A 22,864-nucleotide genomic window follows, 5' to 3' on the forward strand; every position below is an offset into this window, starting at 1 on the left:
CTAAGTTATGAACGTTTATTTCAACCTAAGTGAATCCCACCAGTCTAGCAGCCATTTCCAATTTTTTAGGGTACGTCTTCACAGCTAAAACCACGTCCAAACCGCGCCTCAATGCTGTAAGTAATGCTATAAACACAATTTAAAAAAAAATGCCGGCAAAGTGTTCTTCTCAGTAGTTTTTTCCGCCGGCAAAAGTCAAGATTCCGGTGGGGGTCGAACTATTTATTGTCTGTAACCACTCTCAGATAGTAAAATTGTGTGTAAGCATTAGGAGACAGGAGAAAATACTTTTTTAGCGGGTTCTACGTCGCTTTTAGTTGTTTTTTTTTCGTTATGCAAAAGTCAAGATTCCGGTGTGGATGGAACTTTTGAACATCTGTAATCAGTGTCGGAAGAGGAAAATTGTGTTGTCGAGTCCAGGCTGAGAGCTTCTGTTCGTGTTTTCAACTTATATGTGCACATATGTACTGACACAGTTCTAAATTGTTTCTGTGAGCTATATTTGTCTCGATCGCGTGTCGGAGTCGCCTAATGATTCCTCCTTTCTCGCAGGGCACAAAGAGCATCAAAATTTTCTTCGAAGAACTTCATGAAGAAATCTAACTATCGGGTCGGTGGTCTTCCTGTAGTGGCTAATATCGCGAGGAATCCAGTCTCGCTCGCGGAGTCGCTCACAGCTCTGGTCCAACGGTTGTCGTTAAAACGTATCACGTGTCTAGTTGACCTAATTTTGCTTTTCTTGTCAAATCTTCTGGCTTGGTGGCTTCTCTAATCTTTAACTGCTTCGAATCCCGTCCCTCACTTGCGTGATGCGGGATACTAATGCATCACTCTTCCGGTTGAGCGTTCAATGACGCTCACCGCATTTTTTTTGTGCTTGCGAAGTGCTCAGGTTGTTCCTGTTTTTACCATCGATATTGCTTTTCTTGGAATTTGATCTATAGATTAGGACGAACTACAGCGCAGTCGAACCCTTGGAATCGATTAAAATCGCTGACGACTTTTTTCCTCTTGTTCCGACTAACTCTTTTCTCTTCTCTGTAATTATATGTAGTTATTATATAATATATCAGTTATTCTATACAATTAGTTCCAAAAACGCACTACCGCTTTTTTTTGTTTGCAACAATTTTTTGATAGTTTTTCTTCGGTATGACGAGTGGAAAATGTGACAGAAAATTAGCCCAAAGTTCTGAATTTGAACGGAGCATTTATTGATTCCCGTCATTTTTCTCAAAAATTGTAAAATTGATTTGTGCTTTGTGATATTAGTGTTTCGACAGTTTTCTAAACTTGTCTCGAATAGTTTGGAACAAAAACTTGGCTTATTAGGTGTTTTTGAAATATAATAAAATTTTTCGGAATACATTGTATCCTTTGGTATTTTTCCTGAATTTCATAAGAAGTAAACGAATATGAGAATTTTTGACCGCGACTGATTGGATGTTGCGCATCGTTTGAATATTCTTCAGATAGAAACAGAAAGTTGACCACAAAGTTTCTTTAAGTGATTACGTGTTCAAAAATTACTATCGAAAGATATTATTCCAGGTAATTTTCTCGGTATTTTACTAATTTTTACTCTTTTCAAAAAGGCACTTCAAAGAAATTTTGATGTGAAACACAGCACACGCAACAGTAAAGAGTATATTTGCTACAGTTTTCTCTACCGATTGCATCATCCGACTATCTGAGACAATTTTTTCTAGCAACAAAAAAGACCAGTCAGAAAATATTTTATTCTCTTCACTATGTACACGAAGTATATTATATACCAGGAAAAGATATTGTACATTTTCAAGCAAGCTACCCAACTAACGATCCGGGCATGCCTGTAGGTTTTTTTAAAGGCTGTGAAGGATTGAAAGGACCCTGCGCAGTGCCGAAATTATCTTGTCTTGGACCTCGAATCTGTTCTTCTGTGGGTCGAGCCGGCGGAGCTATGTCAACAATAAGTTTTCCTGGTTGAGCAGACCCTCCAGATTCCTGAGCCTGTTCAGGATTATTTATCTGATCATCCGTAGGTGGAGCAGGTGGAACCATACCGCCAGCACTAGAGTTTCCTTGTTGAGCAGATCCTCCAGATTCTTGGACCTCCTCAGGATAGTTTATCTGGCCTTCTGTGGGTGGAGCAGGACCATTTACGTTGGGTTGGACTTGTTCTTGTGATCCGGGAAAGCCATTCGGGTTTTCTGATGGTGGAGGTTCAGGAATCGAACCGCCATTACTAACTTCTTCAGTGGGAATGCTAGGTGCTACTTGTTGTTGTGTGGGTCCGGTTTGGCTCTGCTGTTGCACAGGAGGATTGTCGTAAGGAAGCGGTCTAGCGTAGCTGGAAACAGGGCGTTCATAGCTAGAAACAGGGCGTTCATAGCCAGAAGCAGGACGTTCATAGCTAGAAACAGGGCGTTGATAGCCAGAAACAGGGCGATTTTCTTCGTAGGGCCTGCTATAGCTAGAAATTGGACGCTGATAGCTACCACCTGAGGGGTTGTATCCTTGTGATCCGTATCTAGGAGCACTTGAACCACGCGTAGAGTAGGAGTGTGAATGTTCCCATGATGTAGTCATGGGACCTCGTCTGTGAGTCACAGATGGACTTCCATAGACTAAATAAATCGTCGTCTCGCGTTGAAAAGGTGTGCCTTCGAGATCTACTGGTGGTGGAGGTCGATGCATACCGTACGCGAAGCGACGTAACCTGAAAGAAAACAATAAGGATTTAGTCAATGACGGTGAGATTAGTTATGCTTTCCTGCGAAGCGAATAACTGGGAAAGAGCTCATAGTTGCCCGCTGCTCACGAAAGTCGCATTGCGGACAATCTTGAAAAAAAACAACGACCAAGTCTACAATAAGGAATTCTTTGTCGCTTTTTTGGTTACATTTTTTGATTGCAGTGAAAGGCGACACTTCTGACGCTACCTACGAAGAACGAACAAGAACTTTTTTGTTTCTCACATTTAAGGAGTTTTTATAGTACTTTTCTACAATGCTAAATTCTACATCCATTTCTTCGGTTAACGGAATATAAAAACAGATGAAAATACGGGAAAATATGTGGGAAATAACAACCAGGCTAAAGCTCTTAAAAAATGGTTCTAATCTAGGAAGTATACAGTGAAACATTACCGCAATAGTATATTAATATGATAAACAGTATAACATAATACTTATGGTAAAATATTTCTGTAACAATTTCGCTGCGATTCGAATAATTGATTGAACTATAAATGATTCCAGAATGTTCTTTTGGAACTGGAAAAGCCTCGCTGTTTCATCATCACACTAATATAACATATAACCATATACAAATCTTACCTTATACCACCTTCAGTCTTGTCAATTCCATAAAGGAGTGTGAACGCGAAGGAGATTACGGTAGATGGGTGCATGTACCCGGGTGCGCAACGAAAATAAATGACGCCTCTGAAATCTGTTAGTTTCAAAATAGTTGAAGGGAACTCAAAGGTGAAAGATTCGCATTGTTATTGTAAATGCGTTCTGTCGTTTGGAAAAAAAAACAGACTAATGGAGGGCACAAATGTATGTGTGCGTTCATGTGTGTGAAACGTTCAACGTTGACGAAGAATTTTGCACGTTATGTGTGGTCAGACCGTTAGAACAAGTAATGAACGAAGTTCGTACACACATCAGGAACAAAGTAATCTACAATGCTCAGCACATCAACGTTGGGGACTGAAAACGCGCTCTATGAGCTGCTGTTCCATCGCTGGCTACAATAAAGTTTGGAAACTTTTCAGATAGAACTTTTCTGAGAGCTTTCTCTTCGAAACTTCCAGAAATTCTATTCGTGATTCGATATGTTAACATCTTAAATTTTCAGGACATTCTGGAAGCCTCCTATCCACGCATCTTTAAAAACGAGAAATCAGGTGTTTATTGAAAAAATAGTAAAGTAGAACCCTGCAATTATACACGGGGTTTCGCAGGAAGTAACGGAGTAAAGTAACAAAACAGCTACACGGAGACAGTTCCAGAGAGTAAGAACTTTGGAGAACGGATGTTTTCAGTTGCGTAGAATTCTGAATTCAAAAAAAACTTGGCTTTTAGCACTGTGCAAGAGTAGAGCCAATCATATAGAAGAGAAAACGCCATGAAAACTTCCAATGAGAACATTCATTCCATGATGAAATAATATTAGTTAAAACGAATTCAGCGAACGAGAGTAGCACACGTCCTGAACGGAACAATTATCCTGAATAATAAAAACAAGGCATGATGTTCTCTTGCTGCTGAACTACTCGAAATCAGTCGTTTTAAACCGTTTCTGATGACCTCGGAAGGCGAGTCTTACGGTGAATTTCGGCCAACTCGCTTAGTCATCACCAAGAAGTCAAATGTTGGACATTGTTCATTTCTAGTGAAATGTAAGTGTAATCCATTGTTGGCCATAGTTCACTACACAGTGTAAAAATCAGAACGGAGAAAAGATAGTCAATTGAATTCAATGGTTAACGTTTCGGGGAATCACCATCCCCAGAGCCTGAAATGGAAGATTCAATCCATAATCTAAGCGATCACATCTCTCCGAAACATCATAGCGAAACTCTATGCCAATTTTTTCGACATCAAATACTCATCCTAGATTGGAAAAGACTAGTAGTGTTTGCTGACGGATCGAGCATGGATCGATCACGAAAGCAGTTGATACAAATTTCTCATTCAAATTAGGAAAGCTATCCCAGACGCGAGTTTCCATTTAATCGAAAGACATTCACCCCTGCGATTCATTTTAAGGTTTTTGGCGTGGATCCAAAATGCTTCCAGCGATTTTCGACACCAACGTTTCAGATTCGTCCGCCGAGAATTGAATCCTATGTTCAAATTTGGCTCCGTCGTGCTTTCATGTTATATGAGGGTCTAATGGTGTGGTGTCAATTCCTGTAAGTTTTTTCGCCATTCACACCCTCTTTTGGTACGAAAGTACAGCGGTCATCGAATGTTTCATCAACATTTTCGTCGCTACAGCTTTTGCAATATTTCTTCGTTTTTTGACTCAGTAGACTTCAATCAATGAATTTAAATTTCTCATGGTTTTAAAAATTTGTAGAATTCAAATATAGGAGATTTTACTTATTATCACAGTTTCTTTTTTCAAAAGGTCACTGATTCTACGTACACTCTCTATAACTGTGAATATTCTTCATCCTGTAAAATTTCAAATCAACAGTGGAATATAATGATACCGTAACTGTAGTCTGACGTTCTTACGAACCTACTCTTTGGAAAGTTCTAAGTGATGACACTTTAAATCCAACCAAATTACTCTTTTCGTGCTTTCTGCAAACACAGACATATTTTTTTTATTAAGTGGTAAACTTGATTGTGATAATTTTCTCTCCGAAAAGAAAAAAAACGCATTGATTACCAAACATTTGCATTAATTCAATCAAAGTATTTCCCACCCTTTTCTATATCTTCGTCCCATTTTTCTAATAGTATGACAATAAATCACCATAAAACGATGTCGGTTTTGACGCGATTCATTGATCCACCAATTTTCTTCAACATTTTGAACATTTCACTGCAGGGTCGTGGTAGCACATCGATCTGAACAAGTGGTAGACAGAACGCGCTATGTCCAGTGCGTACGCTAGATGTGAAAGAATTTTCCGTTCGAGCTGCTACAGCGACTTTTCTTGACAGTTTTTGCAATATGCGGCTGAACATTTTCATCCAAAAGAATGGCTATGGTCTTTTTCGCAACACTTCTTAAGATGAAGTTTTTTTTTGCTCAATAGATATTCGTAAACATCAACAGGACCAGTTTCATCCGGCTTCGGAAGCTCGTAGTACACCACTCCTTGCTGATCCCATCGAATGCGGATCTGTATTTTATGATCATGAATATTTCGCTCTGGCTGCGATGTTGATGCTTGCTCTGGATCTATCCCTGACTTGTTGCGTTAGGGTTTGTCATAATAGATCCACCTTTTATCGTCAGTCAGAATACGCCGAAGAAAACTTCTTTTTTTTGCCTCGGAAGCAAAGAATTAGTCATGTTCAAGAGATGGCAGGACACAGTTTATCTGGAAGCCATTTTCCTTGTTCGTTTCGCGCTGTATTTAATGGTTTGGGAACATCCATTTTAGTAACTTCCAGTTCTCTTTCGTCTCTTTGCTAACTCATATCTTGTGGTGTGACGAGGCGTTTGAGGGGATGGATTACATGCGTCTTTGATTTTTCAGGCTCCGAATAAGGCGAAGACGCCTACACGTTAGCAAGAATAGCGAATAGTCGATATCAATCTTGGTTTTGCTCAAACAAAGCAGCCCACAACTTCCAGTTCATTTGCGAGCTCTTTCAGCGTTTGGGCCGAGTTTACATCTAATAATGCCTGCAATCTATTGTTTTTGAAATTTTGTGGTCGGCCAGGACGTTCTTTGTTATTGATATCAAAATCGCCACTTTTAAGCCGTAAAACCAGAATCGACAGTTTGATTACGATGGATCCTGATCACCATAAGTTTCAAGAAGAGTATGATAAGCGTCAGCAGCTGATTTCTCCAAATTAAACAGCAAAATAATTGAATGTGGAAAATTTTTGGCAATTTTGGGCTTTCAATTTTCAGCGTGTAAAAACAATGAATAAACCACTAAGAATAGAGACAAAAGTGTCATATGCATATATGGGGTAATTTCAAAAGCACCTATAATAAAACTTTTCAGCAGTAGTTATACTTATTAGCTTATATTTACTACCAATAGGTGCAACTAAAGGAAATCCAAGTTTACCACCTAATAAATCAACAAAATGTAAGCTCTGATTCACATACAGTTGCCTTTGGTGATTCATTGACCTCTATTGTTTTCTGAACACACAGTGAATCATATTACTGTACGACTTCATGTACACCTCATGAACCACCCATGAAGTTTTTTTGGCAGTTGTTCGCAACGTCAAATAAGACCAAGACAACGAAAGAAAAAAACTGTCAGACGTGGTTGCGACGGTCCCTAGGAATTAGTAGTGCTCTGAATGACTCATTCAATAATTGATAATCAAGTAATTTTTCAAAGAATGAACGTTTATTCCTTTTTGTGGGAGATGTATTTTTTGTCCTTTTACTTTGAAACTTTAATTTTTTTAAATTTTTTTTTATTCTGAACTCTGACTTAATCGGCGAGAGGGTGTCACGGTCTAGTGTAGTTATTCGCCGCGGTGTGTCATCCTGAAACGTATCCGATCCCAAGAGAGTTCGCATAAAATTTACCCATCCGTCGCTATTCCATTAATTTCACGTCTCGAGGGAGCTGCCTGTCAACCTGTCCTCAGATCACTACCTTCACTACCTCCGTCCAAAACTTTGTTTTGCTAGGAAGGAGGCCTTTTCCAGTTAGGATCTGGAAGCATACTCAGCACAGCTTGGATAGGACGATCAGACGGTCTCCTCTTAACGTGACTAGAGAAGTAAAGACGATTTTCCGTTTCTACATCGAATGGCGGTGCAAGATGTTTATGTTTTCGACGTGTCATCCGCCGGTACATCATATGCACTTCCAAGTAAAATTCCTTGTTATGCTTGGCCATTGGCCAAAAATAGCCAAGCAGTCGTCTAAGCAGCTTCCGTCCCTTGCAATCAGGCCTCTCGTAGATGGTGCTGTCCAAGTCTCCGATCCATGCATCATGATGGCGCGAATTGCGGATAGGTAGACTGGCAGCTTGACTTTGTTGGTGATGGGTGTAATAGTCAGCTGCCTTGGTATCTTGGTTATCAGATCAGGTTATATGGAGTTCATTATAGAACGCGTCCTTGTTGTAGTACGTATTGTAGCGGTTTCTGTAGGTGATGAGCACTTACAATCCAGAGTTATCGCAATCGTACGAAGGCGCACCTCCTTCTTAGGTTTATCTATCCAATTTCATGCGAATGTTTCCTCCAGGTGGAAGTATGGCGTTGCAGCATGTATTTAATATTTCGTATGAGGAGTTAGTATCAAATCTTTCTCTATCTCTAGCACACAATTAAGGTTAAGGCCATATTAAAAGTACTCGAGTGGTAATGAGACCAACCAAACATTTTCGTTTTCGACATGGTCACCGTTTTTAGTCATTCGACATAGTAATTCTATATATTTTCGAAAACAGTAAGTTATCTTTTTATACAGTCAAAATTTCTCCAAATGTTTTCCCTACAATAATTTCAAACTCGCAAATTAACTTGTTTTATACCTGATAGGAAGTAGAAGAAGGAGAATTTAGGAAATAAAGCACTACATTTGATTCTACTATCTCACCTCGTAATGTAGTGATTAGACGTTTAAATCTAGCTCTTTCAAAGTAATAAGTATGGCTTATTTCAGAAGAAACTGCATTGAAGAACAACTATTCTTTTCTATCTTTACAGATAGTAGAGGCAGCAATAGTTGTAGTTACATACAGAGTTAAAGAAGGTGGGAAATGTTGTTGTCAGGGATTTCGCACTTCTTCGGATTCATTTCCATTGTCTTTTCTTGTTGATGTACTCTTTACATTTTGTCTATTCATCGTATTCTTTATCGGTCTTGCGTTGAAAAACAGGAAAAAGTTCAATAAATGAATACCACGATGATCGGAATTGTCTGGAAGGAAGAAAAATAAGAGGAAAAGGAGCAGATAAGCTTGAGATAATGAAATAGATGAAGAAAGTTATATACATTAACTTCAAGGAAAACCGCAAAGTTAAAATATTAAAAATAACTTCTACAGCAACAACAACACAATATAACTGCATGTCAATTTTTACTGATAGAAATGTTCTATAGAATAAAGGGATCATAGTCCATCGACTGCGCATAATAGAAATTATATGATGGAACCAAAGGCTACAACTTTTTTCTTCTTCGATGATGCAATGTGGTCGTTATTTTTAATGTCGTCGATCGTCTTTCTGATTTTGTGGTTTTTGTGGTACTGTAGAAGTAGTGTTACGGTAGACAATAGTGCGAAGGCGAACAAAAAATGTGCATGATGTGAAATTCCTCTCTGTTCATGATGCACATGTATTCACATAGATCATTAATTGATGACCTAATCGCTTTTGCAATGCTATTTACATGTTTTGAGCTACAATTTTTAATCAAAACGCATTTATTCCATATTTTAATCAATTTTTTGAAACGATCTCAGATACCTTTCTCAATAGGTGGAAAAGAATGAAGTGCGTGAAAAATAAACTAATCGGAAGTACCTGTAAACATTTTCGATAACCGTATTCATGAACAGCTTATAATATCCTTTTCTTTTCTTTTATTTGAATGCACTAATCTATGATCATGCTTGGCATGCCTCTAGGTTTCACTAATTTGTTTGGAAGGCCGGGAGGAGATCCTGGTGCAGTAGGTGCTGTGACGATATTGCCAATTTGAGAAGGCGAAGGTGGAGCTGGAGGTGCTGGACCGCTATTCCCGAACGTTCCTTGTAGAGCTGAGTTTTGAGCGCCTACGGTGTCAACGACTTGGGATCCAGGGAACGGAGGAACAGGAGGATCAGGAGGCGGAGCAGGTATTGTCTCTCTAACCGATCCAAAGGAGTGGGACCCGTGAGCGGATTCTACACTCAGTGGTCTGCTATAGCCGGAAATACTGGGCTGATAATTGCCTCCTCTATAAGGGTTGCTGTAGCCAGAAAGAGGACGCTTGTAGTTATCCTTCGCATAAGGCGGCCTGCCATAATCAGGAAATGGACGCTGATAGTCGTATCTTGGCGGACTGCTGTATCCACTTGGAGTGTACGGAGGTGGTTTTGGTGCACATGTCTCACAGTGATGGTGGTGATGGTGGTGGTGATATCGGTATGCGTACCCGTACTGCTGCCATTCCATTGGTGGTGTCGGAGGTGGGGGTACCGGTGGTGGTACAGGAGGTGACATCATGGGTCCATAGAACGATTCGCCTTGAGGTGACCAGTCATAGGTTGGCTGAATTTCCATGGTTTGCTGCTCTTCTACATATGGTGGACGTAGATACGAATTGCGACGTAATCTGCAAAAATATAAAAAGATATATAGATGACTTAAGAACTGACAAGATTATAACATTTAATCATGTATTTTTAAACTCTTCCACAATTTAACGAACTTATGTATGGTTTAATAATTAGAATACAAAATTAGACTAGATCATTAGTCTTGCAGAAAGCTAACAAATATGATGGTTAATTCCATTTTTCCTGGCAATAACATGTTGCGTACTTTTGTGGAGGACAGGAAGCACACATTCGACCTAGAAAATCGTCCAGCTCACAACTTTGAAATATGGTTCCAGAGGAACCGAGGAGTTCCTACTTAACCAAAAATCAACGTTGCAGGTCTGCGAGACGGAAAATGCTGAACAAATTTCTGCCGGCATGTGTCTATTCACGTTGGAGTGCACACCAGAAAGAAGTAAAGTAGATTTCTTTGAAAATGTCCAGGACGCTGCATCGAGAAAACGCTCATGATTCTAACGTAGAGAAAAAAGTTTGCCTGGGACGCAATCCATGCATAATTCTGCTTGTGCAACCCGCAGCAGTGGCGATTTCAACCACGAGAAGCGTCTGAGAAGGAATTTGCTTCAGCTGCAACAATATTGGAAATCAGGAGCGAAGAAGTTTGGAAATGCATGAGAGGACCGGAACCCGACGATAGTCTATGCTTTGCTAAAACGGTACAAAAAGGCTGATCGCCACTCCTCAATACTGCCAATGGAGTTGCCGTCACTGAGACAAAAGTACAAATTTGTAGGCATCAATTCAACACCTTGCTGTACCGCCTGGCGTCATCAACTTTTGGACTCAAACACGCTCATAGGCCGATATATGGGGAGTAACGCAAAAGCGCTAATCGATTCAGAGTTTTTGGACTGTATTAGAGAATGAGTAGTGGAAAGTGTGGTGGGGATGATGGAATTAGCAAAGAAATTCTGGAATCTTTTACTTAGTCTTTGATATGTAGGACGACTAAAATCGTCCATTTAATATGAGTGGACGATGGGGTACCTGACTCGTGGAGACACGCTTTCATAATTCCCTATCTACAAGTCTTTGAGACTTTACCGTCACGGACCCTAGGAACTATCGAGGAATCTCTTCGCAGCGTGTTATGTACAATTTTGGAGCATAATCCTAGACCGACTCATTAAACATCGCGAAGAAACAACGCGCGACGAGCAAGCTGCCTCCTTTTGGCCGATCTACGATTGACCAGGTGTTCAGAGGGAGGATGGTAATTGAAATGTGGCAGCGTTATTGGAACAAAATGGAATTAGCTTTTCTGGACTTCGAGGCCGCTTTCGACTTTCCTCACCGGAGCAGCTTCACACCTATAGAGTTCCAGGAAAGTTCGTTAGCCTACTGGATGACATGTATCAACCAAGAACTCCAGCAGTTCAAACACCAGCTATATGCACATCCTCGCTTGAAGTATTAACTGGAGTAAGACAAACGGCAGTGGTGGGAGCCTTCCTGTTCAACCTCGCCATTGATGTCATCATGCGGAGGATAGTCGAGTAACGTCTTACTGACATCATCTTAGCATCATCATGGTCCCCCTCGATCGATCTCGAGTAAGCTGACGTTTATCCACAGAGAGCAGTATAAAACTTCAACATGTTACCAATCGTGTGTCGGAGTTAGCTTGACCCCATCTATTACGTCTGCGTGGTTTAGCTTGATTTTTTGCGGAAAATATTTGAAAAGAATAATGCATGCATGATTCCTTAACCTTTTGCACGCTGTAGTGTGTACTTTAAATCCATTGTCGCTGTAGCGGCGACACGCTTGTTTAACTTCCAAATTAAAAAAATGAAATTTGTTCGTTCCTGGGGTTTTCTGCATTGCATTTTTACTTTATTACTTTTTTTTCTTAATACAGACACAAACGTTTTTTCTATACTTCGTTCTTCTCTTAATTCAAGCAGACAAAAGAAAAGACGACGCGAGACTAGCGAGTTTTGTGACACCTGATCTGTGAAGCTTTGAATATATATGGGTGACTGCTTTCAAAAATACCTAAAGAAATTTCAAAATTTGAGAAGTTTATTTTGTTATAGTTTTATAAATTAAAATTAGCTAGTAATGTTGTTCACTACAAAAAAATGGTATTGCAATAACTGTATTTTCGGGTCCAAAAAATATGTGACTTAGGATTAGGATATCATTTGTAACGAAAACGTGCTGGAGTTACTGGTGTTGTATGCGCCTAACTTGACTGCAGTGCAGTGGGCTAATATCTGAGCGAACAATTCCACAAAATTAGCAGTTAGTCTAAAATGATCTTGAAGTACGGCCTAAAGCTGATTGCGGACCCAAGTCGTTTTTAGTAATTTTTTTGAAAAGAATTTCAAAAAAAGGAAGAGAAAACGAAAGAAATTTCCAAAAATAAACTTGTTATTCGTCGTTAAGTTCCCAACATGGGAACATCTGGAGAAATGAATCTGGAGTACTAGGACACAGAGATAAGAAAACATTGTCATACTCCTTCTAAACGACTTTGAATTCCTCCTGTAGTAATTAGATCATCTTGCGATGAAAAAGTAAACCTTCTGCTCCTGCTGAACGACATTTTTTCGTCATCGAAAAGGAAGCTATCACTTCACTCAACTTTTTAAATTTTATTTTTCTTCCCGTCCTTCTCTTTCCTTCAATTACAATGCAAATGGTTCCACTTGGAAAGAATTTGACGAACTAGGAGCAACGTAACTGTGTAGTGTTAAAGTTCTGTTTCTACCTACTGTTCTAGTTCTATTTCTGGCAAAGAGTTTTTGAATTTAGTCCATTTATAATGTTCTAAGCGCATATTGTTATTCGTTTTGATAGAAGGAATGCGCATCCTCGAAAAGTTTTTCTTTTTCTTTTTCACAGGTAATCCGTGACTGTGACTGCTGTGATTGAACACGTGCACGTTCACTTCGAACATCAATCGGTCAATCTATCATCTATCAATCACATCAATTGGTTTTTTTACAGTAACAGTTTTTGAGACAATAAAAACCTCTTACTGCGGTGTTTTCGGGGAAGGAACTGCTATTGTATTTGGTTCTTTTTTTTCTTGTTTTTTTTTTCAATGGCAATGACGAAATAATCCAGTAGCACAGGTTTTGCAACGCTGATTCATAAACAAACTCCTTCCTTGCCAACACACGAATGTTTTTATAATTGTTCTTTGTGATTCGAAGTTTGCTGAAAAGCACGTTAACGACTGGAATCACTCCTTCATGTTGTGTTTTTCTTTCGATTTTAAGATCTACTTTGGTGAAAGAAAATTTGCTGTTTATGGGGTGGAGTAGTTGTTTATCAAAGAGAAAAGAATTTGCTCATTTGTACAGAAAAATTTTTGTTTGTCACCCTAAAAATATTAAGACACTTTTACTTTTCCAAGTTTGAATTACCATCTAATTTTTCACATTTAATCATCGTCGTTTTACTTTAAGAAATTTGGAGCTACAAGAAAAACTGACTATTCTGAAATTACAAACAATCAGTGGACTGTCAGTCATAACTATTCACTGCATACCTCCTGAAATCATCTAGAGTTCACATTTAAGAAAAAGAGAGAATGAAGGGTGATAAAACTGCATCGGAAAGAAAACCAGTAAATATGTAGTTCGAAAGAATCGAAACTTCTCGAAAAACGCTATTCTTTCATAAACACATTTTTGACCTTGAAAACTGCATAGTCTTTGAAGGATTTATTATTTAATGTTGTTTAGTTCCATTTATTCTAAAATTGTTGAATGGGAAATTATTTCAACGCACATATATTAATTATATCATTTTCAAACGTTTTCAGACACAACTCCGACTTGAATAAGCTACTTAATCTCGTTGAAGAAGTTTTTTTTTTCAAGAAACAGTCAAGTTGATATGAACTGAAATACGTTGATTTTTTTAGCCTTTGCAGGAAATTAATTTAGCAATTGATTTTTAAAAAACATTCTGTTAACTAAAGATGGGAGGAACACTACGAATATTGTAAGAAAATAGTGTGTAAATTTGTCTATTTATGTTTGCAATATGCTAAAAAAGAAGTCATGAGAATCTGAACATTTTTAAGATTTCCGCATGAGATTCATATCAATAGAGAAAGAATTTAGCGCTCATAACTTCAATTTCGCTTAGAACAATTGGATTTTTGTGGAAGAAGTTGCAAGTGATATATAATTCAGGTATCTGAGTGAAAGTGTTAGTTCCTTACTGAACTAATACATTTTCACAAAAATTTCGAACCATTCTCAACTATATTTCTTTTTTAAACTTTTCATTTCTATTTCTGTATTTACATTAAAAACCGTTAAAATCAAAACTACCAACATTTTGATAAATCAAAATGCATGGTAAAATATGTACCTAGGAGTTTTTGAACAAATATGGTTATTTTGTAGGTGATTCGCTTTTGTTGTTGTGTGGTTTATCATCTCGTTCAATCGTAAACTCGCAAAAAACTGTTTAGAAAACTTTAAATTCATTCCAATTGCTGCTAGTCTGAGTACGTTATGCCTAACAATAACTTTTACCCTTTCTTCTCAGGAGAAAAACAGAAAAAAATATATCGAAAAATTGATTTTAAAAAAATAAAAAATAAATTTCAAAAAATATGAAAAAAGATATCACAATGGAATGAATTCAAAATAAAAGTATCTGTTAATTTTTTGCAGATCAGGATTTTCGGCAAACCTATTTTCATCCAAGAAAACCCTACTTCAACTTATCAAGCATGACAATTCAAGGAAGTACAAATCTTACCGTGATGTTTTTCCGGAAATTTCCAGAATATCAAGAAAAACGAACAACGCAATGCAGTGGATCATGATGAATTGCGGCTGCTTACGTTGTTGTACAACGTGGCCGGACGAGACACAACGGTCGTCCCTGACGGGTCGGGTTCCAGAGTTCGCTGAATGCGGTAAAAACGTTCCAGCAAGCCAGTGATGCATGCGAGAACTATCATAACGATTTCTTACTGTCTGCGTTCGCCGCCAGGTAAACAGAAAATTTCCACAATGGCAGGCCGAAAAGAACAAACACATCTCATGTTTGTGGGGAATTTTTGGGAGAAATTTAAAAATTTTCAATGTAAATCTAATATAAACATAAATTTTCAATGTAAATCTAATAAAATCGCAAATTAGTCGGCAAGATTCGACAATCCCTGATTTTGCGGAGAATGAAGCAGGAGAACGAGGATTTTTAAAATTCGACTGATGAGACAAAGTAGACATACATAGTTACTGTAGTTAGTACTTTAGTCTAGTAACTAAATTTTCTTTAACAGGGCCAATAATTTATTTAATAGTAGTAAACAAACAAAACAACAAAAACTAAAGCAGAGTTCGTTAATAGGTTTTTAAATCAAGATTTTTAAAATTACTATTGCATCGTGACCATTGGAAGGTCGATATTGGAAAAACAAATACTGTTGGCTGAAGTGTAATGGGTAAGACGCGTTCAATGATTCAAACCGAAGAGGATCGTGCGGAAAAAGTGGAGGTCACCTTAAAATCTCATGAAATAGAATGTTCTTACAAATTTGACTTGATGTCTCTATATTTTCTTCTTCGAAATTATTTTATTCAAATACGAGAACCTATTGTAAGCAAAGGTTGTTTCTAAAAAGAAAAATCTCAAGAAAGTTTATAAATATAGATATATTTTATTTTTATAAATATGTTGAAGCCTTAGGCCATAAATATTCAGCGATTTTTCTACGTACATGCAGAAATAAAAAACAATGAAACATTTGGATTCTGATCTGATCTGTAGAGAATGTGTGTAGTGTTTAGAGACACTTCAAAATGGCTTTTCCAGAAAAAGAATGAACGACCTCTTCCAAATTTTCTTTCGAAAAATTCAAATTTTATGATAATCGGCGGCATTAAAAAGCTGCTTAACATTCAAAATTTACTTATTACATTTTTTTTATTCCCATACAATTTCAATAGTATGCGATATTGCATCATTTGGTAGACTTTTTATCATATGTTTGCACCGCTATTGCTTCAACGCGCTTAGAGAATCTCGATGAAAAGGAGAAAAAATTTCGCCTCAGCGATTCATTTATTGCACAACATTAAGTTGATCGAAGACAAAATAGTCAAAGGATTTGGATATTTAGTTGAAAATAATTCAACTTATGTAGCAATTTTACCGTTACGGGTCAGTCACAGTTGCAACCATTTGAATTTGGTTTGTTGTGTGAGTTGTCGTCTGCGTTTTCTCTCCTTGAAGAGTGTTCGTTTCTTTTTATAAACAAGATAATGTAAATATTCATACATATATATAATCAGTTGTATTTATATACTATATCATCATAGTTGTTATAATTATTACTCATAATTATTTAGTGAAAAGGCATGAAAAACAAGATAGCACACATTTTTTTAGACACTAGATGTTGTTTTGACAAGTGATACGGTATTTATAGCTTCTTACTTTACTTCTTCATGTATAAGTGTTGTTACTGCTAAAAAGAAAGAGAGTTAGTGTTAATGTAGAATTTCTTGGGCTCTTAGATTAATTGTATCTCGTATTTTCCCTCCTAACCTCGTATCTATTGCTCTTATTAACGATTTCAGCTTACTAGAAAAATTGTTTCGATGCGAGTGCTCATTTTTTCCAGAAAAAAAATGGTGAGGTGAGGTGAGCGAGGTGTGGTCAAAAAACATGAAACTCAGACAAGGATGTGAACCTATCATTGACACATTGAATAATTCAAATGTAGTGACTGGAGGAAATAGAGTACATCAGGATGTTGAGAACTATCCATGGAGGGGTTCTGGCGAAGTCTGAGTCCCGTTCTTCTACAGTTTTCGAGTGCCTTGCAACCAAATAAATATTGTGCTAACGAACAAGAATCTGTTGGTGTGACTGACCAATTATATGGAAAAAAGAACGTAATTGTTTCTCTTCAAGCAGATTCGAAACACTATGACTAATTGGAAACAATTAAAGGTCGGAGTAAAACATCGTAAATAGGTGGAATGGAATTTTAATTTGAGAAAAAAAAACTGTCTTAGAAGATTGTTTTGCTACAAAGATGGAAGAAAACGTGACCGCGATCAATTTATCATAAATTCACTATTCCGTTCACTTCATCACCAGTAAAATCCTAGTTATTCATGCTCAGAATGTTAGATTTAATGTGATGAGATCATGAATAAAAATTCAGCAAATTGCTTAGTCAGCTACTCCGGAGAAAACCAAAGACGTAATCACTTCTTGTTTTTTAAAATACGTTTATTAGATTTTCATATTTATTGATGTTACGGTGATTCACACACCTACGCATATTCTTGTGTTTAATCATCCGCTTGCTTCAAATTACTTCTTTCTGCAGTGTATTCGGTGGTATGAATCTTAGTTCAGCAAAAAAAAAAAAACAATTAAAAAAGTTATTTCCCCAGAGAAAATGTCCGGAATATACTTACTATTTTTATTTGATTTGTTTTTATTATTTACTTTAGTTTTTATAATTGATTGATTTATAATTAATTTAATAGGAAGATGGAGTTGGTTTTATTAGATTTATCTACCTTATTTTGAATATTATTATGATTGTGTTTCGTAAGATTACGAATACCTACAAATTTAAGTTTTTTACTATTTACTTACTTGTTTTAGTGTATAGTTGAGTGTACAGAACGTAACTCTAAGAAATCCCCTCGTCCTCAATGGGCGTATCAATTTATTACAACCAACCTCAAATAACCACACCAAGACCACGAACTTGTAACACTTTTATAACTCATATGGTTGTTTGTCTGTTATATGCTTCTTGAATCTTGTGTTGATTTGTGCTTTCTTTTGTGTTGGGTTTTGGTTAATAACGGCTTTCAGCGGTGCCTGGAAAATCAAAGTCATCAGTGGTTTTTCCTCTCAAGTGCCTCGTCATCCCATAGAAAGCACTCAAACGATAGGCAAAGTTAAAGGACAACACATCTTCACGCGCTTACCTCATTTGCTGGAACTGGTAGCGTAACGGAGCAGCACTAACCACAACTGCGAATCGCGATGGCTTTTTTATAGGTACCTGACGGCCCACCTCGTCGACAAAATTCCGAACGCTGAACCCTTGCGGTTATCCAATGTGCTTTTAGTGTTGTGCGCGCCATTATTTGGGACTCGAAGGATAGCACCACAACTTCTACCTCTATTTCGTAGTTTGACATATTATGGTATGCGAGTGGGGTAGAGAGTTTAGATTTTGTGAGTCCATCTAGATGTTCATTGACCCGATTACACAGAGGGCGTCCCGTTTCCCCTATGCAATCGTTAGCACACAACCTGGACACCACCCCTGATACTATGTAATCACTTTCTTCCATATGGGCAGAACACGCGGCTGAGAGTTATGGAGAGTCGGTCGTACGCAAGATAACGTACCAGCTGACGCCTGAGATTCGCTGAAGGTATCTTCGTAATTTTTAGGTCGTTTTTTAGATCCGCTTTGCGTAGACAACTCCGTATCGCTCTGCGCATATCATTAGATATGTAAGGTAGGCAGAAGAGAATCCTTTCTCGGCTCGACTCGATCCACGACTCCGGCTTCCAGGAGGGAGGTCGTATCTGTCGAGGGGCACAATCGGGTGCCCATTGGATATTGCCACTTTGTGAGGCAGATTTATGAACCACATTTTTTCCTGGCAATCCTATGCCGCTCTTACCGCCGTCCTGTACATGTTGCCTATAATAGATTTTTCATTTTACTTGGATGCGCTGAACGAAACTGGATTAAGATGTTTCTGCTGCTGAGTTTTCGATACCACTCAGTCTTCCATATCCAATTCCGCGAGTAGATATCCACATTCAAGAAAGCCAACCTAGTGTCTATTGGTTTCTCTCTTGTGAAGTTAATGTGCGAGCACTGCTGGTTGAGAATATTAAAGCGCGTGTCTAATTCTGCCAGGATTGGTTAATGTAATGCTGTACATACTTTTTTCTTTTCTAAGAAGAATAAGATAAGAAGGAAATATTCCTTAGGTTTTTTTTTTCTGAGAGAGACGAATGTCTTTTTTATTCGTAGTTCTTAAACGACAATCGACACTATTTGTTGCTGAAATTTTTTCATTTTGAAGATCAACCTCTGCTCGCTAGGATTCCGCAGTTTTTTCCGCTCGCACCTGGTACTGTAGCTCAGACAGGTTTGACGGTTGGAAGCGATCGCTGTTGCTGGATCCTCCCCACCCGCTGGTGCTATCGGCGTCGTTGATCAGCTGATGCTTGGGCGGGTTGATCTCCTACTTGAGAAGATTTTTGGCCTTCACAGCAGTCGACAGTGAATATAATTCACAATCCTTGATGCAGCAATGTCACGTGTAAATTAGCTCTCTAACTTAACTACCAAAAACCAACTGTTTTCTATGCTACTGTTTTTTTTTCAGTTTACCAGAGGTAAGCAGTTAAGTTCAATCGCACTGAATCGAAAATAACTTCTCGCTTTGATGGTGAATGATCGCGTATTCGCAGTTCACGCCTAAAAATTCTTTCATAAATATTCCATATTCCGACGAAACAAGTACTCGCAAACACAATCTTGAAGAGGTGCGACAATTCTGCAATTGCCGATGTTCGACTTGAATCTTGGCATGTTGAATACGTAGCTTTTTTTATTGATTTGCTTGAGCTATGGCCAAAATTGGTATTGATATCTATTAACAGCTAACGCTTCGGCGTTTTTGCCTTCGTCAGAGCCTAAAAAATTCAAAGCCATTAGTGATTTATTCTCTCAAGTTCCTTATCACCTACAGAAAGCATCCAAACGGTAGGCAAACTCAAACAGCAACACATTGGCTAGTGCTTATTTGCTTAAAAATTCTGGAATTGATGTCTTGCAAGAGTTTGAATATAACGTCACAAACAAGCTGACAGGCCGTTTAAATTTAAGGCAAAAAAGTGCTTGTCATGATTTTTCTTCTTTGCTTTGACCAAGTCACTTCTATTTCTTGCGCATTGCTGTAATAAAAGATTGTCGATGATGGGGTGTTCCTGTATTACCTTGAGAAAATATGGTTAGGAGTGTGGATTACGTGTATGAAAAGGATAGCTTTGTCAGTGGAGTCCGCTAAAAGATACCTAGAAACGTGTCATGAGTACAGGAAAACGAGCTACATCTGCCTGCGAGCGGACAATTGCTCGAACGAGTAACATATTATTGAAGAAAGGAGCACTTACTTTGCCGTTTTTGAAGAGTTAGAGGGAACTGAACATGATTGGACTCATACTCGTTATCTATACATCTAATGCTTTGTTTTCGCGAGCAGATCCCAACTTTGTGGGTTTCGCGTTATGCTGACTTTAAACTAATCACGGCTCACTTTCTTGTACAACTTGGAAATTGGAATTATTTCTTCCTTCGCTGGTCCTTTCGCCTTCTGCCCTCCACAACAATGAATATTAAAAAGTCAAACTGGTCTAGATTTTAGACAAGTTTCATTTCTTTTGTCGAAGCAGTGGAGGGTCAAAACGAAATGAAGCACGGACAGTTGCGCAAGCGGTTGCGTTCGAAGAGGCGCGGTGGAGTGTGGCGTGGTATGGATTTTCGTTGGAGTATACTTATATCGGGTCGTAGATTCAGAATACAGAGATGGTTTTCGAGTGAAACAAATGGCCATCGGCGCTAATGGATTTTCGACGAATCGCAGGCGAGGGCGGGGCGCAACGGTGGCGCGTTGCAATAGAAGACGTCGTAAGGAACCACATTCCGAAGCCGTCTGCTTACAGTGATGCAAGGAAAGATGAGCGGAACCACCCCTGCATTGATGTAGCACGCCAGATGCATTGCGTGATGACTTTGATTTTTTTTTTCAGATTTTTCACATAGTGGAACTCACGTTGAATTGGTCAAATGCTTCCTCGGCATATGTATACTACGGCATATTCGTAATGATTCTAGAATTTCTCATCGGTTATCAGCTCTGATTGACCAATCCTGTAACTTTAACAACAATTACTGTAGTGATTATAAACACACATTTTTTGGTAGCGTATCTTTGCTTGTAAAGTGTAAATGCGACCATTTTTTCACATGAAAATATCTCTTACAGTGACGATCTGTTGTCTTTCCTGTTTTGTTCCAGTTATCAGTTTAAAAACGAAAAAAAAAGTGAATTTGCGAGTTGTTGAGTTGTTATTCAAGGAAACACATACGACCTATCCTTATTTTGAAAGTTTATTTATCATATCTTGTTAATTGGACACAAAATAATGATTCCTTGAATTGTAGGCGAATTATTGATTAGATGAGACTGTCATGGAAATTGTCTAATTCAAGGTCGTGATCTGTTTTTCTTTCTAGGTACAGTTACCGGTTGGGCAGCCACTCGGCTGACCTCCTGTAGGACAGCCTCCTGTAGGACAGCCACCTTGTGGCATAGGACATTCTCCAGTTGGGCAACCCCTATGATAGGTAATATATTCTGTCCACGCAAATGCCGGTGGTCGTGGTGCCGGAACAGGAACAGGAACAGGGACAGGAACAGGAACAGGACGTGGACGAGGAGGTCGAGGTCGTGGTGGTGGCATAGGAGGACCATACATGTAAGGTGGTGGAGTCAGCGAGTACCAGTGTCGTACACGTGGCGGAAGGACGACAACCGTTTCCTTAATTACTTTTGTTGGTCCTGGTGGTGGCGATCCGGGTGGTGGTCCAGGTGGTGGCACCATTTGTTGTTGTGCCTGATCCGTACACGTAGTACATGGAGGTGGCGGAGTCGCACACGTATTACATACATCTCGGCTTTGCCTAAAATGTTCGAATCATATCCGCGAAATAAGGTTCAGGTAGGAAATCATCTTTTCTATGAGTTTACTTCTGAGCTATTGTTTGGAAATTGTCATCCCTTTTTTGAAGAAATAGGTTGAAGTGTGATCAAGTGAATGCTACCACTAGTGCGATTTCGTATGTCATTGATTCATGAACTAAGCTGGCTAAGGCTTCGAGCGGGTGTAGTGTAGCGCTCACCAAGCCTTTCGTCCCTCCGGGGTTAATAAATTGGTACCAGACTTGTCTGGGAGAATAAGAGCAGTGAATTTACGCATTAGCTAGCCTCCGCAAGTCACTTTATAGGCCACTTACACGTTCGGGAACCTCAAACGATTCTGAATTGAAGTGAACGGGTGGTGCATCCCAAGCGGATTGATTAACGTCAGACACTTATCCTTTATCATTTATCCTTCACAGTTTGCAAAAAAAAAGAAGTAGCGTTAGTGTTAATGTAAAGGGGGGGAGGGGTGGGGGGCAGGGCTGCACAATGCTCAGGAAAGGTTTTTGCCTTCAAAATAGCAGAGACTTACCGTTTATGTCAAAAAATGATCGAGCATACGAACGAAACTAATTTGTTTCGAAATGTGATAAAGAATAAGTTGCATGACTGAACAAAAGTCATTCTGCGACTATTAATAATGTATGAATATGACCTTGATTTTGACGTAATGAACAACTGTTTTCAAGATCTCACTCTTTGCAACCAAAACGAATGAGAAAATGAAAAATAAATCATTTTTCTAACCATGTCAATGTAATTACTGACATTTTAACAAAGATAGTAACTGTGTCACAGGTTACTGTCTTTGTAAATAAGACACAAATAATCCCTCTAAGCAATTTAAATCAACAGGGAGATGTCACGACCCGAAAGTTGGGTTGAAATCAAAATTTGCATCATGTAGAGAACTATTTCTATAAAACTAATATATTTGATGATTTCATAGAGTAGTAATTTTTTTACTCCACTTACCAAACCATCAGACAAAAGCAAGAACTGTGCGGTGCGACCCAATTTTCTAAATTATTTCATTGTCCTCATCCCCTCCCACTAATTGCTTGAAAATTCGACCATCACCGCATTAGACGTTGAGATCGCGTTTGACATGGCATCAACTTGGGAGG

At 38.5% G+C, this 22,864-nt stretch overlaps 6 protein-coding genes across 6 annotated transcripts in view; all 6 read right to left on the reverse strand.

Annotated features, from left to right (window-relative positions):
- Positions 1-1,806: 1,806 nt before the first annotated feature.
- On the reverse strand, positions 1,807-2,679 carry RB195_020228 (uncharacterized protein; the record flags this gene model as incomplete). Its single annotated transcript, XM_064188449.1, has 1 exon — positions 1,807-2,679. One exon carries the CDS (start codon positions 2,677-2,679, stop codon positions 1,807-1,809), a length of 873 nt encoding a protein of 290 aa, XP_064044330.1.
- Positions 1,807-3,394, reverse strand: RB195_020229 (uncharacterized protein; the record flags this gene model as incomplete). Its single annotated transcript, XM_013438736.2, has 2 exons — positions 1,807-2,701; positions 3,321-3,394. The coding sequence occupies 2 exons, from the start codon at positions 3,392-3,394 to the stop codon at positions 1,807-1,809; spliced, it is 969 nt and encodes a 322-aa protein (XP_013294190.2).
- Positions 3,395-7,338: 3,944 nt separating this feature from the next.
- Positions 7,339-7,554, reverse strand: RB195_020230 (uncharacterized protein; the record flags this gene model as incomplete). The annotated part of the gene is made up of 1 exon (XM_064188450.1): positions 7,339-7,554. One exon carries the CDS (start codon positions 7,552-7,554, stop codon positions 7,339-7,341), a length of 216 nt encoding a protein of 71 aa, XP_064044331.1.
- Positions 7,555-9,265: 1,711 nt separating this feature from the next.
- RB195_020231 (uncharacterized protein) lies at positions 9,266-9,934 on the reverse strand (the record flags this gene model as incomplete). The annotated part of the gene is made up of 1 exon (XM_013438459.2): positions 9,266-9,934. The coding sequence occupies one exon, from the start codon at positions 9,932-9,934 to the stop codon at positions 9,266-9,268; it is 669 nt and encodes a 222-aa protein (XP_013293913.2).
- RB195_020232 (uncharacterized protein) lies at positions 9,266-14,915 on the reverse strand (the record flags this gene model as incomplete). Its single annotated transcript, XM_064188451.1, has 2 exons — positions 9,266-9,986; positions 14,725-14,915. The coding sequence occupies 2 exons, from the start codon at positions 14,913-14,915 to the stop codon at positions 9,266-9,268; spliced, it is 912 nt and encodes a 303-aa protein (XP_064044332.1).
- Positions 14,916-21,267: 6,352 nt separating this feature from the next.
- Positions 21,268-22,864, reverse strand: part of RB195_020233 (uncharacterized protein) — a gene marked incomplete at both ends in the record, with an annotated part of 3,618 nt that continues 2,021 nt past the window's right edge. Inside the window, one exon of the mRNA XM_064188452.1 lies at positions 21,268-21,718. Within this exon, the coding sequence (XP_064044333.1) occupies positions 21,268-21,718 (451 nt within the window). The remainder of the gene's footprint in view (positions 21,719-22,864) is intronic.

This window comes from Necator americanus, chromosome II (genome assembly GCF_031761385.1).
Source record: "Necator americanus strain Aroian chromosome II, whole genome shotgun sequence".
NCBI lineage: Eukaryota > Metazoa > Nematoda > Chromadorea > Rhabditida > Ancylostomatidae > Necator > Necator americanus.